General features: G+C 34.7%; 1 protein-coding gene across 4 annotated transcripts in view; it reads right to left on the bottom strand.

The window, feature by feature from the left end:
- Positions 1 to 13,863, bottom strand: part of RALGAPA1 (Ral GTPase activating protein catalytic subunit alpha 1) — a 222,410-nt gene that overhangs the window by 98,356 nt on the left and 110,191 nt on the right. For 3 of the 4 annotated variants that reach the window (XM_068546053.1, XM_068546070.1, XM_068546061.1), the window contains exons 17-24: positions 11,944 to 13,479; positions 10,062 to 10,186; positions 8,585 to 8,801; positions 7,341 to 7,517; positions 4,924 to 5,076; positions 2,440 to 2,633; positions 2,119 to 2,217; positions 1,210 to 1,365 (exon numbers count right to left, since the gene is read on the bottom strand). In XM_068546053.1, coding sequence (XP_068402154.1) covers positions 1,210 to 1,365; positions 2,119 to 2,217; positions 2,440 to 2,633; positions 4,924 to 5,076; positions 7,341 to 7,517; positions 8,585 to 8,801; positions 10,062 to 10,186; positions 11,944 to 13,479 — 2,657 coding nt within the window. The remainder of the gene's footprint in view (positions 1 to 1,209; positions 1,366 to 2,118; positions 2,218 to 2,439; positions 2,634 to 4,923; positions 5,077 to 7,340; positions 7,518 to 8,584; positions 8,802 to 10,061; positions 10,187 to 11,943; positions 13,480 to 13,863) is intronic. The other variant, XM_068546079.1, reaches the window with a different exon arrangement.

Genomic DNA, 13,863 nt, shown 5'->3' with positions numbered 1-13,863 from the left:
GAATATTTGTTGACTTGGGAACTGATGAAAGGACAGAGATGAAAAAAAACTTTTGTCTGTGACCTTACTCTTTGGCTTATGTTCATTAAAATGATAAAACCGGAAGAAAAAAAAAAATAAGGCCCATGTGTTGTAAAACTTAATTGCAGAGTAGTTCCTTCTGCCACCTATTTGCTTCCATGTGATAACTCTGATGTCTGAGGTTGCATGACCTGTTTGTTATGTGGCAACTGGAGAAATTCTCTTTTTTAGAAAAATTGAAGTCCTTTGATGATAGACATCTAGCCTCAGAAATCCAGACGTAGGCATTTTTAAGGGAATATTCTCAACTTGGTTATTCATTCATTTTGCCTTTGGAATTTACCATGAGGATGCAGTACAGCAGGCTGTATTACTCAGTCCAATTTAAATGAAAGCTCTTTATCCAGTAATTAAGAATATCATTTTATTTGAGACATGTTTATAAGGTAGAAAACTATAATTATTTCAAATTAACACAAGAAGTTTTTTCACTTTTCAGAAAGATACATTATTATCATCTTTTAATATTAATTTAATGCTCCCGAAATGAACTGCAAGTGAAATTTAACCACGTTATGATTACAAACATTTACATTACTTTGACCAGCAACTTCCTATACTTTTCAGTTTTATGGCCAGGATCAAGACCCGTGAAGTAATGTTCTAGAGACATATTTATGACTATCTAATGTAATGACTATATTGATGCAAATCAATATACTTGTCACTATGGTAATACAATTTATAAAAATAAGAAAATGTGATGTGCTGACTCTTAGAGTAGGAAAAAACCTCTGACTGCTGCATGACTAGCTGAGCAAATACATAAGTCCCAAGTGCCAGTTATCAAGTAACAATTACAAAATACCTAAGAATAAGTACATTAGGACATTAAAGGAAGATGTTGTCAGCGTAAGCAAAGGATGTTTTAATCTCTTCAAAAAGTGAACAGTTCGTATAACATTAGAAGAAAGATGCACTTAATAATCAAGTCAATCTCCCAACTACAATAGCTTGTTTTGAAACTATGTTTCAGAATAAATGAGGTTATAAATGGAATAAATCTGTAAATAAATTACAATATAAGGGAATGTTTTTAATTCTACACCTTGAAAGTCAAGAGTTAAACAGAATAAAGAATCAAAGATAAACTTATAAAGCGACTTGTTAGAAAGTACATATATTTACCTGATCAATATGAAGTAATCCACAGTGCATTATATTGTAGAAGTGTGTTAGGAAATCTCTATTTGGAGAAACATCTTGTCTTCTTTTCATTGTATTACAAATAAGTTTATAGGCGTGTAATTTACCTTGTTTATATTTATCAGTTAACATGGTTGCCTACAATTGAAAGATGTTGTTTTTAATACTCAAAACCGAATACTGTTTGTTAAATACTGAAACAATTGAATATAGCAAGCAATATATTTGTTTTCATTTATTTCTATGTTGGCCCATTTTCTTTAATGAACTAAATATCAGGATTACTGAAATTATTTTTATCATTAAAATGATACAGTGTAGGTGTGAATAACTTATACACTGTTTCACTTAGGAAAATGCACCAAACACATCAAATAGTACTTAAAAGAATTAGTTCTTTAGAAGTACATAGCATATTCTATAACACAAAACTGAGGTTTACATTTCATTTAAATACAATAAAAACATAATTTACTATATTCATTTTTGTTTTAGCAATAAAAATGATGCAACCTAAATAATAATTTTGCTAGGCCCACTCTCCTCTCTATATAACCCCTAATGGCTAGTTAAAAATTAAGTGCTCTACAGGGAACTATATTCAATATCCTGTGATAAACCATAACGGAAAAGAACATGAAAAAGTATGTATATATATGTATAACTGAATCGCTTTGCTTGCTGTAGAGTAGAAATTAACACAACATTGTAAATCAACTATACTTCACTAAATTTTAACAGAAGCTAAAAAACACAAAAACACACAAAAAACAAAACTAAGTGCTCTAGAAGACTACACAATAGTCTTCTCTCTCTCTACTGTTTGAGACTGACCACATACTTATTTACTAAATGAAACTTTTTAATTAATATTTTATATATTAAGCTTACCTTGAAAAGCCAAGGTGTAAGAATTCTCAGTGGAGGAATTAAAACCGGTGGAGAAGGGGAGGTCAGGTTATCAGTTGAAATGCCAAGGTTATCTCTAATCTGTAATTTTCAAATAAAATGCAACAAACTTATGAAAAGTGTTCTCTTTCCCAGTTTGTTTTACCTTAAACTTGAGATCTAGTTCCTACCACTAACTATATATTTAAACATGGTTAAGGCATCAGTTCGTAGTGCGGGGGTGGATGTTATCTAAGGCTTTTTCTGTACTTCTCAATACTTTATTTTTCTTTCCTTCTCCCTTTTCATCTTTTTCTTTTTTACCTTAGCTAGATTCTGCCAAAGTTCACAGAGGTAATCAAAAACTTGAGCATGTATTTCAGGATCCATAATAGCGTTGACATCTCCCAAAATACCCAGCATTCTTCGCCACATTACAGTAGCAACATCAGCATGCCATCCTGTGAGAGTGCCCCCTGCCATCACACTACAGCATTCAGATGGAAATTCACTGATTTCTATAGAAAAAAATAATTCACTGGTGTCAGTAATTTTTCTAGAGAATTGATCACAAAAACACATAGGAGTCAAATTAATAATCTTAAATATCTACAAAAGTGAATAAAAGAAATGTTAAGATGCATCAGTGTTATTTTTTCCTGGTAAGGTCAAAACCTCGCTAGTTCATAATTCCTTATTTTGACAATAATTACTTATACAATAGTGCATCTATCTAGATTTACCTAAGGAGAAAATGATGCAGATACCAGATGGAGAAATTTACGTTTGACATAAAGATCATATTTATAAATACATACTCTCTCTTTTACCTAATAGCTACTTCAAGTTCCATCATCAAATTAACAGAAAATCTCAGGCTGAAGGCAGATCCTGTAGGAAGTCTTCCTAAGCTTATTTCTTTGTAATTAAACCTTCTGAAGAAATATATTTCTATATTTCACAATTAAGTCAGGCCTAGCATTAAAAGGGATATCACAATGGCATGAAAAAAATAATTTAAATATAATCTAAAATTTCCATAATTACATTTCTTTTGTTTATTAATATTGGCATGATTATATATAAGACATATAGGTAACCTAGGGTCTTAGTCTCATTTCTGTCACTAATTATGTGATATTGTACAAATTATTTAATAACCTCCCTAAAGCTACAGCTCCTCATCTGTAAAATAGATGGTTTAGGTAGGTATCACTATAGATCTCCTCCAGCTTAAAAAAAAAAAAAAAAAAAGCCATCATTCTATGCAATGTATATAAAGGAAAAGGCAAAATCATTAGAAAGTCAGTAAAAACTTTTTCCTGCTTGATAATATCTCAGTGTACTGATAATTTACAAAGTCATACACAGTAAATGTACATCCTTTACTCTTAATGTTTAACTTTTTTCTCTGCATGTAAAGTGTGCAATAACTGAGTATATTATTAAAAAGTTACTGGACAGTCTTTCACAATAATAAAAACAGGTTTCTGGTGTAAATTCACTAAAATAAAAATTTAAGAAAACACTACAGGGTAAACCATCACTGTTAACCTCTCCCTATTCTACAGAACCTTAATAATATAGTGATAACTCAACTGATTGGTAACTATGAAGGATATTATTGGAACAACTGAGGATAACTGACTATAGACTAAAATTGCAATGATGTATCAATGTTAAATATCCTGAACGTGGTCCTTATATTATGGTTATGCAGGAAATGTATACTTATTCTTAGGACATACTTGCTGAAGTGCTTAGGTGTAAAGGGTCTGATACTTGCAATTCACTCTTAAATGGCTCAGAAAAAAAAAAGGGTTGTTTTAATGCGTGTGTGTGTGTGTGTGTGTGTGTGTGTATAGGTAGAGAGAAAGATAAAGTGGTAAAATATTAACAACTGGTGAATTTATCTGAAGGATTTATGGGTATTCATTTTACTAGTCTTGCAACTTTTCCATGAGTTTGAAATTTTTTCCAAATGTTGGGGAAAAAGCTGAAAATAAAAACCAAAAAACCAAAAAACTGCAGGCCAAGAGGAGGAAAGAAAAGGTCAGAAATAATCTACAAACCAGAAAATTAGGGCTATGTAATTGCAAGGTAATTGCATATTAAGAGAATGAGTACCTTAAAAGGGGGGGCGGGGGGGGGGGCGGCAGAAGTCACACGGTTTTAAATTTCTTCCTTTGGCCAGAGAGTAAATGTGCTGCATTACCAATGAAAACTAGTATTTTATATTATTCATTATAAATATCTTATCAACTGTGTCCTTGACCAAATTTTCTGGCATATTTGCAAAATGACTTTTTATCCTGATGCTTGTTATATGATGCAGAACTTAACAAAAATAACTTTTTATTAACTTGCAGTTTCTAAGGTTTCCTAGTCACTTTTAAACATTTACTTAAATATAAAAATACTTCATTTGGACTGCCTACTTTGATTCAGCAGGTTCTTCAGATAAAATATTAAGAATAACGATGCCAAATTACGTATTTCCTGCTTTAGGAAACGGTATCATAAATGATAATATAACATACAAAAATAATGTAACCACTAATACCAGGACTATAATCAACTATAATAAAATATCAAATAACAAAAAACAGAATGCAAATATCTTTCTTAAGGGCAAGAAAAAAAATGTTATACTAATTAATTTCCCAAAGACAGAAAAGTCCAAAAGACTTGTAATAATATTTACATAACATATATAAAATAATCAAATTTAAGATGCCTTATTTAAGATCTCCTGACACTAATGCCCTGAAAGAAAAAAATGGCAAAGATCTAATTTCCAAATATTGCCTAGGTCATCTGGCGTCTGCAGAACAGAGTGGTGGAGCTTCTCATCGAGCTGCAGATCCTTCTGTTCCATGTGATCTATATTCAGTGTGGAAGGAGAAGGTGTCTGTGACCTGGATCCCAGAGCTGAATGGACTGGAGAGGCACTTTCTGAACCTGTAAATATAATTTCATAAAATTACCACAAAGAATATATTCAAAACCCTCCACCTAAGATGTAATGCTTAAAAGCCCAATAAAACACAAATTGAAAACATCAAAAGATAAATCAGGTTATAAACTGGCCAAAGAGGTCAATAAGATCATAATACTGTACAAGATTTCATAGCTAGCAGTCTCATTCCATGTCTACTATGGGACTAGTGTGGAATGAGAACTGGACATACCAATTAATAGGGGCCATCAGTGAGAGCAAGAATGCCTACTTCCATTCCTGGTCAAGCTACAGAAACTCTGGTACCCACTGCTACTTTATTTCACTTACTTCAGGCTTGAGGCAATTCAGGAGAAGAGAAACTTGCCCATTGCTATATGCCACTAACATTGCTAGCCTTGACATCTTTCATTTAAAAGCATATTTTTGAGAGTCAGCTATGGTTTTGCATATATTAGCATTTAATTCCTTTTTTATTGCTGAGTACCATTTCAATGAATACTGGATGAATGAATACATTACAATTTGATTATTCATTCACTGGTTAATGGATATTTGGACTATTTTCAATTTAGCTACTGTGAATAATGCTGTTATGAACTTTCACATACAAATGTTTGAAATAAATACCTAGGAATGGTCATATGGTAAGTGTATGTTTAATTTTAAAAGACAGTGCCGTATTTTTGCAGAGTGGCCCTAACATTTTGCATTCCCATTATAATAATGTAATGTATGATATTTCCAGTTGCTCCACACTCTCTTTAACACTGGTATTGTGTTTTTAACTTGAGCTGATTTATTATGTGTATAGTGGTACCTCACGGATTATTTATATTCCCTGATTACTAGTAATGTTGAGTATCTTTTCATCCAAATTTTCATCTAAGTTTATGTTTAAGGACAACTACAGTAAAAAGTGTTTATTGTAAAATAAGAATTCTTCTTTGAGTAGTAACTTAAATTCTGTAACGAGCAGACTGTGGATCCAACCAAACTGGCTCCTATCTTCCACTCAGCCCTCATTCTGCAATGGGCAGGCCAAAGTTCTTACTTATCCTCTGGTAGAAAAGATGTGGAAAAGAAGAATGTGAAAACATAGGATGGGTTCCTGCCTGTTGAATATTTCACTGGCCAAATTTCACCAGTTTGATTTGGCTGAAGAAATGTGCCTAATTCAGACATGCAGACATCACTGCTCCAGTCTTTCAAGTTCCAGCCAACCACAGGATGCAAAAACCACCCTATTGGGGCCTCCCTGGCGGCACAGTGGTTGAGAATCTGCCTGCCAATGCAGGGGACACGGGTTCGAGCCCTGGTCTGGGAAGATCCCACATGCCGCGGAGCAACTGGGCCCGTGAGCCACAGCTACTGAGCCTGCGCGTCTGGAGCCTGTGCTCCGCAACAAGAGAGGCCGCCATAGTGAGAGGCCCGCGCACCGCGATGAAGAGTGGCCCCCGCTTGCCGCAACTAGAGAAAGCCCTCGCGCAGAAACGAAGACCCAACACAGTCAAAAATAAATTAGTTAATTAATAAAAAAAAAAAAAAAAACACCCTATTGATATTTCATCCATCATCCATCAAAGGGGCGTCAAATTGCAGTAGGAACCAGAGTGAATCTGGATAATACAGTGGAACTCTTGAAGTATGGGCCACAGGCTGCTCAGGCTGCCTCTGGTCACTGTACTGCTCTTGGAATACTGTGACCCTGCCTTTCACGACTCAATTTCTTGGACCCCACTTGTCATATTATTGTCAGGTTTGGCCACACATAAAAAGTTGCTGAAAAGCATAATTTACTGTATTAATTTACTATAATACAGAATATTAGTATATTGACAAACAGACCTTATTTTAGGCAGTGTGCTTTATGTTTTCAATAATAAATAGTTTACCAAAGAAATCTACAAAAATCTAGGCTAACTCTGAAAATCAATGAAAAAGGTAAAGTGCAGTACCTCAACTTTTTTTGGTTATTTATTTAAAAATTGCTGCAGGAAATGCTCTGGTGCAAACACACACAAAATTTTGCGTACGGTATTAGGAGTTCATAGAGTTCCCTGAAGCTTATCCATGTGGACTCCAGGTCAAGAAACTCTTATATTAATGTTTTTTTCCCTCCATTGTTACATAAGGATGAGTGAAAAAAATAATACTTAAATAGTAATAAGTAATACATAAAATCTATCAAATACAAGTCTGAAAAGGTTCTTCGGTGGCTTAAAAAAAATGCATTTAAGGAATACACTCCCTTGAGTAACTTTACCAGGAACCGTTGCAACTTCAGTACAAAAAGCTTGTTGATTAAGACTGCTTGTTTCCGAATCGATGTGAAGTGTGGTTAGACTAGCCACTTCTTGCTCTTCAGCACTCTGATAATGGCCAGAACCTGAATCCACATCAGCAGAGGATGCATTCCCAGTATCAGCTCCAAAGCCAAAATCTACAGGAAGAAGAAATGCTAGTGTACAGAAGTTCCAATTACAAAACAAAAATATTTACAAAAGAGACACAGCTACTTCATCAAAATAATTAAATATGAACATTCCCCCCAAATTTATTCTATTTACATACCACTCAGGCAAGGGTAAATAATGTTAACACTTTGAAGTTTATAATTAGAAACAAATTTTTAAAGATCCTCATAGCCTATTATCAACAAAAATAATGATAAAAGGACAGAGACATACAATATATCATCACTATTCTTATCCCTGTTTTCTGATAGCTGGAAATATACTTAACTGCTTTTCAAGTTTTATAATCTCTAGAGGAGAGATCTATATAATAAAAATGCCACATACGTGGTAAGAGTCATTTTTCTCTCAAATCATATTTCCAGTCCAAGATCAGAGTAGTATATAATCCATGAGGGCAAGAAACATAATTCTCCAATGCATCTCCCAGCTCTTCGCAAAGTTGGTTCCCAAGATTTTGACTTTCTTCTTTTAAATTCTGGTACCCTTCACTGATTGCCAAGTGTAATACAGAATTACAGCAGAAAAGCTATGTGGTAGTAATATAGCACCAAATAATATCACTGATGTCATTTTAACATGAAGCAATTATTCACGTAAGGTTCTGGGTACCAGAGCATTGAACGTAACTGTACCGAACATGCTGAAGCACTGACCATAACTAGATAGTGGTCCCCAAATACGACTGCATGAAATAGTCCAACTCATAACCATGACTGCCCTTTATTCTAACACCAAGTCCATCCTTTTTCCTGTCTATGTGTCTGGTCTTAAAATATCATTTGTTCTATGAAAGAACAGTGTTTTTTGTTTTTTAAATGCCTTTAGTTGGCAAAATAAAGAGGTCTCAACTTGAAGTGATTCCCTAAAAATTCTTTTGGAGTTTCACTGAAAATGAAATCAAAATACGTATATGGGAACCCCTAAGTAATGTTAGAGAGGAATACGATGGTTACGTAAACTGTATGTCAGTCTCGAACAGAAAACAAATCAACACAAAACCGTACTGCTCAGACAGAAAAAAGGTACTTGCTGTCAAATTTTCGGCCATCATATTGGAAAGCGCTGAAAGAATCCGAATGGCTGTCTGAGCTGATGAGATCACTGCTCCCTGCACTGGCAGGAGAAGTCCATTCTGAGGGCACGCCTGGGTCATCAATAGGGCGCATTGGGTTCTGCTTGTTTAGAATATCAGGGAGGTCTTTGGGAATTTCGAGGCTACCTGGACTACTTCCTCTTCTTGCCATAGTCTAAAAATTCAAGAAACATTTTACCATTAAAAAATTTTTTTTGAATTCTCGTTAAGCGTCTGAAGTCTTCAATTTCCAAGGCAATCATCACAATAAATGTTGAAATTTAGGGCATGAAGTAGGAGGGGGGGAAACACTAACTGAAGACTCTATGTAACTGTATGGAGCTGGATCCTGAACTACTGTTGCTCTGGCTAAAGCAAAGACCCAAACACCATTTGGTGCTGGGCCCGAGACCCTGAAGCCCCAAAAGGATCCATGGAGTGAATATTAAGATAAGATAGTAGGAAGAGCAAAGTATTCAAATGGAAAAAAAAAAGAGGCAAATGGAAGAGGGAATTCCCTGGCGGTCCAGTGGTTAGGACCCTGCACTTCCACTGCAGGGGGCATGGGTTTGATCCCTGGTGGGGGAACTAAGGGATCCCTGCAAGCTCTGCAGTGCAGCAAAAAAAAAAAAAAAAAAAAAAAAAAGAAAAGAGAAAAAGAAACAAATGGAAGAGATAATGGAGGGAGGGAAGAATGACAGCAAGGATGTCATTCTATGATGATTACATATAATGATTCTATAACCTTTTTCCCACTCAAGGAAAAAAACTTAAAAAAAAAAAAAAAAAAAAGGAAAATGTAACAGAGCTATACAGACGTTCACTAAAGAGACAAGTTGAAATCTAAATGGAATATTGTCCTTTAAAAAAAGCAATTCCACATATATTTATCTTTCCTTAACAATTAAGCATCATCAGGACTAAAACTGCTTCTATTTTCATTTTGCCTTAATTCTAATACTCAAGATAAAGATAACTTTAAAATCTATTCCAAAGTTATCTGTAATGATTAAGTAACTGATGTTAGCATGCTATCAAAATGGTGTGAGTTGGGCCAGAAGACCTCCATTGTTATCTTTCCTGCTGAGGGCTGGCAGCAGGCATCAGAGTACTCTAAGAGCAAAGATGAAAAACAGAGAAAGAACTAGGAAGGTAGTGGCTTATACCACAGGAGCTAAGCAAACAGGTATCCCAAATTTTCACCCTGGTCAAAACTAAAAGCCTGCTTGTTTTAGGTCTTTGAATAAAAAATACTATAAAAATATAATTTAAAAATCTTAATTCAAAAAAGGGTTAAATTTGGGGTGAGGGCTAATTTGAAAAAAATTTTCCACATGTATATCATATACATATATATACATATACATATATATGTACATATCTTTTAGTTTCTCTACCCTCCTCTCTAAAATCAAATAAATAAAATAACACTTACTGAGGCATTACCACTTCGAAGTCGTTCTGCTATAAACTCATCCATCAGATCAGGAACATTAGCATTGCTGCTGCCAATATCACTACTAAGAGGGGGCAGTTTTGTGCTCATGTCCTCTTTATTGACTAAAAATAAATAAATAACTATATATAGTGAAGAAAGACTTAACTACATTTCCTAAATTTAAAACAAAAACAGCCAAAAAATTACCTATGCCATATCAATTATTTGCCAAACATGCATCTACGAATAATTTCTCTCCTTTTAGATTTAATTTTAAGAATTAGTAAATTGATATTTACTTTATTTAACTAAGCAGATGTTAGTCAATCTTCAGTATAACCTTAAACAGCAAGAAAGCTTATAGATAAGCACTAGTTGAAGTTAGGTTAATATTGCCTATAAAGAAACTGGTATATTTTTCTTTCTTCCTGCCTCTGCTTCTATTTGGAGTCTTAATAATTTATAATTCCATTTTCCCCAAAGAATATTTGCAAGAAATATATCCCTTGAATTTAAGTTTAGATATTAATAAATTAAAATTCTATGATTTTGACATAATGTTGTTTCTATTCACTACAAATCTAATTTTATGCTTTAAGAAAAAAGAGATTTATTTTCACAAAGATTTTTCTGTTTAAAAAAACCCCCCACAATAGTTATTTTGATTCTTTTACGACTACATTATGATTTACATTAACAAGAAAGTTTTAAACTTGGGAAACTAACTTACAGAAAATGATATTTACTTATTTCACTATTATGCTGTTGAAAAGGTGATTTCTCTGCAACCAAAGGATATCAACACTGTTTATATTCCTAATGAACTACAAAGCATTTCAGGTTAAGAAAATATACTGGTCAGGAAATCACTCTGAAACACCATTATCGTTATACTACTTGGCCAGGCTTTTTTAAGCTGTCAAATACTGCCCTCAAGTGGCATTAATGGCTCAGTGCAAGATGCAGCGTTCTGTTAATCATGCTAACAAAACCATGTTAAACAAATAAAATCAAAACCTACCTTACTGCTGAAAGTTAATTTTCTATAACTGTGAAGTTATTTTAAATTTGAATCAACATAAGAGAAAACAGTTACCATCATCTTGCTTTCTGTAATCTGTCCATAGAGGTTCCATATTTAAATCATGATTGGCTATCATGAAACCTTTATGCACATCTAAAATCTCAGAAAAAAGAAAGTAACGATAAGTGTTTTAAGGATATAACTTGCATTCTATACAAATGAATGCAAAACTAAAAAGCCTACAGCTTGTTTGCAAATGGTGTAAATGAAAAGTAACTGAGTCCACTTTGAGGTTTAAGAAATAATTTCCTCTTCAATGACAGTTAACTAAAAATGTTGGTGTTGGTTGTAGGACCTTGATTTCCATTATGTTATATCATGTCACAGTAATCTACCAAGAAAAAGATAAAATCAAGTAAATCAGCAGTAAAAATAAATGAACCCAATTATATAGAGCTGGGGCCCTTTTAAATGTAAACCATTGGGGGGGGGGCAGGGGAGAAAGTATTCCAACTCCTCGGTAAACTTAATTTCAAGGTTCATGTAGTACACACTCAGAAAAATATCTGATTTAGATAGCCTTTGGAAGGTCATTAAATTTTCCTGTATGTCCCTCTTTCCTATCTTGTTCAGCAGCAAAGAGGTTTAACTAAATGCTTTATAAGGGAAATTAGTAATTTAAATAAACATTTTATGCTGGGAAAAATACAGCTGGGGAAAGGCGCATGCATAACCAAACAGAGAAAGCAGTGACCATCCCAAAGCTTTCTGATTGCTTATAGCTTGCTTCAGTTGCATTAAGCCAAACTGGTGCTGTCTTTCTCCTTTTGCGCTCTGCACACTGTTAGTGCTCACCTGCAGCTTTCCTTCCAAAATAGCCCATTACATGACTGTACAGATCCCTCAGTGGAGCCTCTGGTGGCATTCTGTTCTGCCTCTGTGGGGAAACATTTGCCTTCGGCTTCGAAAGAGCATGTACAACAGTTTTATAAACGCCACCCAGGGAGCCCTGCTGTAGTCCTGCCTCATGACTTGACGACTTAATAGTACTACGACTACCTCCTAACTGATTACTAGCAATTCCTTCTTTTTGTAATATGGCGGTGGGGATCTCTGTAGATTCCTTAATTGTCTTGCTACTTACTGACGCCGTGTCTAGAGGCCTGTACACACCGGGTTTCACTAGCTCGGTGACACTGTTTGAGCTGGCGTGGGGGCTGCTGATGCTGCTATTGCTGCTGCTACTAAAGCCACTGAGCTTCCGCAGCCTCATCTTCCACGGAGCCTCTTTGCTTTCCAGAGGATTATAAAACTGAACTGACTCAGTAGATGGTCTAAAAGTAACGTGAACACTATTTCGTTTTTTAGAAGCAATTTTCATGATTTTGGCTCTATGAGTTACTGTTTCAGACAAGCTCCTTTTAGTTGGAGAAAGCTTGCTAGTGCTTGTAACATGAGGCATTCTGTGGTTAACAGGTGCTTTTAGAGTAGTTTTCTTGGCATGCAAAACATGTGGGACAATGATTTTTTCATTAATTTGCATACCCTTAACCTTTTCAGCTAGTGTTATATCTATACAGGCATCTAATTCTGTGGCCGTTTGTCTATACAGATGTTTCCTCTTTTCTTTATCACAAGGGCTACCCGAACTAGGTTCCGATGACTGTTTATCACTGTTTAGTTGTTTACATTTTTCAGAAGTTTTTGTTCTCATAAAGCTGTCTAACTGGTTGGGTGCACCGTTATTCATGAAGACAGCTGAGTTTGATTCTTTTTGAAACTGTATGTTTTCAGGAGTCCCAACAAAGGAGGTGGTATTTTCTGATTTACTTTCCTGGTCTATGTGTTCTAATTTATCTAAGGATGATCTTTCATCCCTATTTGCTGCAATAATCACTTCCTGTGAAGCTGCATCTTTACCTAACTCGTTTTTACTATGACTTTCCTGGTTTTCCTTAAAATATTCTTTCAGGGAGGAAAGAAGATCATCATCTCCTTCAAGGTCAATGTACTGGATTTGTTCAAAAGCTGAATCTGCAAGTTCTACTGGATCTATTAAGTGACAAAGATGGTCATATATGCTATCACCAACTTCCAGAGAAGACTCTCTACTATGAGTATCAGTGATGTGGCTTTCAGTGGATCTAGTTATTGAAGAAGCCTCTGTGGAACTCTGCAAGCTTGGTGCATGACGGGATGAACTGTCAATTACAGGAACTGCACCTTTGGCTCGTTCAACAGTGAATGGTTCCAAGATGTCAGAAGTGCTGCTACTTCGAGGCAATGGCTGCTCCTCACTCAAAGCACCAAAAACTTCATTTCCAGTGTCTTCGCTTTGTGAAAAATGTCTGACTCTAGTTGAACGAGGAAGTATTTGAGCATCATCAATCTCTGTAAAAAAGAAAAATTACGGAGTAGGAACTATACGAATATGAAAAATAAGTATTAATTTCAACCATACCCTAAGCATATGCTTAAAAATAAAAATTTTTGAGATTTTTTGTAAGCTCAATGAAAGAAAATCTACTAAAAATACAAATCTGTTTTTAAATAATGATGTGCACAAGCCAATATAGCATGTAGTATAAATGAGTTAGAAAACTACCAGAATACATTTTAATATGTTAACATGCATAGAAATAGACAGTGAGGTGATGAAACATTTGGAAGTGCAGTTAAAGATAGAGCTGTGCCAATAAATCAAGCAATTCAAGCTTGCTATTCAATTTTTTGTACTTATTTAAGTTCCAAGCAGAAAAAGTAGATTTTAACACA

The sequence above is a fragment of the Eschrichtius robustus genome, chromosome 1, assembly GCF_028021215.1.
Source record: "Eschrichtius robustus isolate mEscRob2 chromosome 1, mEscRob2.pri, whole genome shotgun sequence".
NCBI lineage: Eukaryota > Metazoa > Chordata > Mammalia > Artiodactyla > Eschrichtiidae > Eschrichtius > Eschrichtius robustus.
The sequence above is the reverse complement of the archived record's forward strand: the minus strand, read 5'-3'. Positions and strand labels throughout refer to the sequence as shown.